Consider the following 5234-nt stretch of genomic DNA (forward strand, 5'->3'; position numbering starts at 1 on the left):
CGTCAGAAATGGTGGCCTTCCCCAAAGCTCACGTTCTTTTTCGAAATGTATCCGTATTTTATTTTTGGTTGACACGAAGCAAAAGAAAAGCGATCCAAAAGATGGGGTCATCAATATGTACACATTTTCCTCATGACAAGCACAGCTCCAGCCATCCATTTTCCAAACGGCGTTTTTGCATAATTACATCCAAATGTTGGAAGTTGTTCGACCACGACGAACACATAATAAGGTAAGAAAACATTTATTGTTTCACAATGTAGAAATTTGCAAAATGTAATTACTAAATGTATGAAAATTCAAGATTTTACGATTACAATATTTAAAAATCCCTAAATATTCACCTCACACGGAAAGCAGATACATTTTTGAAGTTTCCAGCTTAGCGTTTTTCCATATGAATGTGGCCAATCAATAAACTGCCCGGTGTTTTGATTTTCATTTCAATCAACCCAAACTGACGTTTTGTCAAACAAAATGTCTTGGGAGAACGATCCCAGAATTTTACTTCCATCATGAACACCGGCTCATGACTTGCAATTTGAAAAAAAAACAGCCAGAAAATGTTTAATTCAGAGAACTGATTTAGGTTGACCCCCCCCCGCGCCCCCCCAAAAAAACGTACGCATTCAAGAGTGCACGTGTAATTGCACAGTTCAAGAGTCCATAGAAGGTAATACTGCTATAAGGGATAAGGGACGAATAAAGGATATCTTATCTTATCTTTTTATTCCCAATTGCTGTGAAGAAATGAGGAGCTGGCTGCTAAAACGAGCAACTGCCAATCACACCCTTCACGTGCACACATTCACACCGACTTGTTTCGTGAAGCTCTTCAACTTTCAGGCAATGAGCATAGAAAAATACTTTTGGCAGCGGCGTTACAAACCGAATAGCACATTTTGTCACCGTAGCTTGATAAAATCAAGTTACGAGTTGTCCATCATCTGCTTGGATTTGTGCTCTTCATGAGACATCCTTCATTAAAAAAAAAAAAAAAAAAAAAAAACACGGGATCCAAAGGGAACGCTCACGTTTTAAGTGCGTGTTTTGTCATCTCGGAAGACACTCGGCCGAGATGTCGTCAAAAGGGAAGCGCTGGATCGCCTCTCGGGACGCAACTGCAGGAGCAGGACCTTGCCCGTAAGAGTCTCGACGCCATTCCGAGTATTCTGGACTGGAATCCCTCAAAAACTAATAATATTCAAACAGTAAAGCAAATTTTAAAGTAAAGTTTAAGACCCCTTGAGGTCCAAAGCACAAAGGTGAGCAAGCCCAAGAAATTAAAAATGCACATCCAAGAGTACACTTGCCACAATCCCATTCACAGCTACCGGGCGGTGCCCATTAAAAAAAAAAAAACAGGCTTTCAGTCCAGGAAGTGACGTCCTCGCCCGCCCGCTGAGCTTTGGATGGCCAAAAGCGGAAGTAGAAAAGATGGTCAATGCGACGAGTACCAAATCGTGGCTGGAGACGCTGGTCACTTTCGAGAAAGGAGGAAAAAGGCTCTTTGGGCAACCGCTTTGAACTCACTGGTGTTCCCGAGACTCGTACAGCAGCTTGGCCGCCTGCAATAAAAAACCAAAACAAAATGCACGCACGCGCACAAGATTCGAGGGGTTAAAGCGAGCGGGCGGGCGGCCGGGGGACCCGATTGGATGCGGTTGTCGGACCTTGTGCATGGCCAGCATCCACAACTGGGCCACCTTCTTCTCTTCTTCACTGGAGGTGGTGTCCAGTCGCAGCAGCTCAACTTCCTGAGAGCCGGACGGCTTGTACTTGACGAGCATGCCCATGGCATGCGGGGACGTGCCTGTGACAATGATTTTGCTGATTAACGGGGGCCAACGACATCATGACAGGGCTTTAGCGCTCACGCTAGCATGGATAGAGAGCAGCCCAGCTAACAGACGTGCCTCTATGGTGGCACGGGCGAACGCGTGTTAATGCTAACAGTGGACAGAGAGCAAAAACCACCAATAAACCCCAAAACGAGGAAACAAAACCGACACGAGGATACGCCTTTAGCATTAGCATCAGTGCTAACCCCGGACAGAAGAGAAAGAAAATGACAAAAGTGAGCGTAGACACAAAGTTCTTCAGAAGTGATGACGGACGGGATGCTCACGCATTTTCAGACAAAAAGGCAGCGTGTTCGACGCACGTTTAGCATTAGCATCGTCGCCAAGACTAGACAGAACGAGACCACTGTCACAAAGACCTTCAAATAGAACGCTGCCGACCCACGCTCGCATACATTTTCCGATCCGCTTCATCCACCCGCATGATGTCCAAGTGAGTGGACACCGAATGCGATTGTAGAAGTGAGAGGTGGCCTGGCGGACGTGTGAAAGGAGCTCCCATCGCTCACCTGTGGGATTGGTCGCGTCTGTCAGGACCTGTATGCTGATGATGCGAGACAACTCCACCTCAAAGTTGTTTTCTCCGTCCAGGAACAAGTACCTGACAAGGGGAGCAAGTTAGCAGCCAAATAGTTTTGCTCTTTTGCCACAAACATTACTGAGCGCGCGCATATGGAGGGCTCACAGCACCCCCCGGTGGCCACAGTGTGCATATCACCAGGGACCACACAAACTTAAAAGCTGAAAATAATGCCCCGCCCCAAAAATATTTGTCATTCCAAATTTGAGCTGTCGAACAGTTTCAACGAACAGGAAAGACAACGATTTTTTTTCTTTTATTCCTTTGTTGGGGTCATGAATAAAAATGGTTACCTGTGGTTGTTGGAGAGGCGGGAGGTCATAGTTGCACACTTGTCGGACGTTCCCAGAGTGACTCGGAAGGGACTTCCTGTACATTTGCGCGCATGCATGGAAGCACATGCACACACACAAGAAATTATACTTTTTTGGGGCGGAGCTATTTACGCATGCAACGCTCACCTGCCACGAGCACTTTGATCTGCTTGTCGTAAAAGTCGCTCTCCTTTTGAGAGAGCAGGCCGCATTGGGAGCACTGCCTGACCGGGTCCACGAAGCTCATGCGGGGCAGCGCCACCTTCTTGCCGCAGCACTTGTCGCAGAAGCAGCGACCGCAACGCCGGCAGTGGTGCTGCACGCCAAAAGAAAAGAAATTAGCCGACGTGGCCGAACAATCCATCAATCGATCGATCATACAGACCTTACGCTTGATGAAGTCAAACTTGGTCTCGCACTGCATACATTTTTGACACTGAGGAAGGAAAACAGGAAGCGGCTGCACAACATGCTGACCAAGGTGGAAAGTAGTTTCGCACTCCTCACAAGACTTCAATTTCTTTCCTCAACAATTCAGTTGTTATAATTTTGAATCACTTTTACCTTGGTTTATGCACTCTGTTGGTTTCACCAACGATTGGTTTACAAAATACATTTCTGAATATAAGACACCTCAAGTCACTCGCTGTTTATGGAAAAAAAGTGATTTACAAATACATTTAGATAATGAAATTTTCAAAGGAAAACGACGAGCGTTTATGATCTATTTCTGGTTCACAAACATGTGTTACCCAACTCGTTTTCATCGAAATACGACCACACTTTTTTTGCTTTATAAAATACGTCATGAATAGTAGTTACGCGACATTTTGGCGAAAAATCGACACCGCGTTCCAATTTTGACCTACAGGGGACAGTCTGCAATTGCACACGCACAAGCTCAATGCGGCAAGTCACGGCGAAGGACAGTCAACGTTTGTAAATTGCATCGACATAATTGCTTAAGAGGAAAAAAACATTCAGTTAATGATTCTCTGCACTCTCACTTTATAGCGCGTTTGTCTTTAAAGTGTGGAACAAACATTACGGCAGCTTTGCCAAGACAAACAAAGCTTTTTTGGGTCACGTCAAATAAGCTCCTTTGTCAATGGAACCACACACGATGTTAAGACGGTCTCTTGCACAAAAATAAATCCATAACGTTTTATTTCGACAACAAAAAAAGCTTTTATATTAGTTTGCTAGCTTAGCCGAAGAGCGAAAAAGTCCCGTCAAATTCACAGCATTTTGCAAGGACCCACGGCGGATTCTTTTTACCCAATTCAAAATAAAAGAGTTCCGGTTTACCTGCCACAAAACTAATTCCGTGGCTAAGCTGATACATTACACGCTACGATTAAATAGTCAAAGTGACAAATGTGTTTCTGTCTGAACTAAACTTTTGAGGCTTTCTTCGATCGTAGCGCAAATGTGTCCGTTTTACTTTGAAATGCATCAACACAAGCGCGCGGTCCACAACAAGCTAACTTGTTTTACAGCAGCCGCGGGCAGGAGAAAAACATTAAAGCCGTGAATTTAGGCTCACTTCTTTGTCGGGCACCCATCTGGGTTCGTCCAGGGAGAATGGACTGTTGAAGGCTCCGTTCTCAGCCACCATGCGTAGGCCGCTTGGGCTGCGGACCAGCTTTTTGCCGTCGGGCACCGAAGACATTTTCGTCGGTCTCCTCTTCGTCGTCTTCGGTGGACTGGACAACTGGTAGTGATTGCGGACACGCCCCCAATTCCCCGGAGCCAATGCGTACACGCGCATCACGTCACGTGGCTTAAAGCGCTGCCAGTGAACTGTTTTGCTTTTTCGGGGGCCCACCGCGCCCAGTCGACACGTTTGCAAACTTTTAAGGATTCGTTGAACATTCAAAGGAAGCTTGTTTACCAGCTGGAGAGAAAACAAGTATGTACCGGGGATTTTTTTTTATTCAATTACTTTTGGGAAGTGCATTTTTTTGACAACTCAAAAGTACAATTACACAGGAATAACATTCGCTTAAACAATAGGGAGGGTGCAATTTCCTTTGCTTCGCTTTGCTTTTCTGGCCCTAGTAGGCACACTCAAAAATGTTATTTTTTTAACATCTGCAACGGTCGTAAAAACGGGTAAGTCTACCAGGAGAGTTGGTAATAGCGATAAAACATCTCCAGTAGATTTTGCGTGGTTTTAATGCTCCATTTTAAAATATTTGGATTTTTTTAAGATTTTGGAAATGGTCATGAAAAACATGATTAGTAATGGCTGCTATCAAAAAATACTTGTGAAATTTTGGAAATTGCCCATTTTCCAAAGATTGACAAAAGACTGATGTTACCAGTGAAAAGGGGAAAAAAAAACTAAACACAAACACAAAAATAGTCGACTTTCCGAGCAGCGCTGGTGAAAAAAACGGAGTTGTGGAATTGTCGTGATTACTCGCGTGCAGCAGATGGCGCTGAGGGAATCAATGAAATCAGCCAAACGAAAAC

At 44.8% G+C, this 5234-nt stretch overlaps 1 protein-coding gene across 1 annotated transcript; it reads right to left on the reverse strand.

Annotated features, from left to right (window-relative positions):
• Window positions 1-228: 228 nt before the first annotated feature.
• Window positions 229-4487, reverse strand: zfyve21 (zinc finger, FYVE domain containing 21). Its single transcript, XM_052086157.1, has 7 exons — window positions 4303-4487; window positions 3142-3192; window positions 2904-3072; window positions 2736-2811; window positions 2372-2463; window positions 1674-1813; window positions 229-1568 (listed from the first exon to the last, which is right to left on the reverse strand). The coding sequence occupies exons 1-7, from the start codon at window positions 4426-4428 to the stop codon at window positions 1530-1532; spliced, it is 693 nt and encodes a 230-aa protein (XP_051942117.1). The 5' UTR covers window positions 4429-4487; the 3' UTR covers window positions 229-1529.
• Window positions 4488-5234: the final 747 nt, after the last annotated feature.

This window comes from Hippocampus zosterae, chromosome 14 (genome assembly GCF_025434085.1).
Source record: "Hippocampus zosterae strain Florida chromosome 14, ASM2543408v3, whole genome shotgun sequence".
NCBI classification, from domain to species: domain Eukaryota; kingdom Metazoa; phylum Chordata; class Actinopteri; order Syngnathiformes; family Syngnathidae; genus Hippocampus; species Hippocampus zosterae.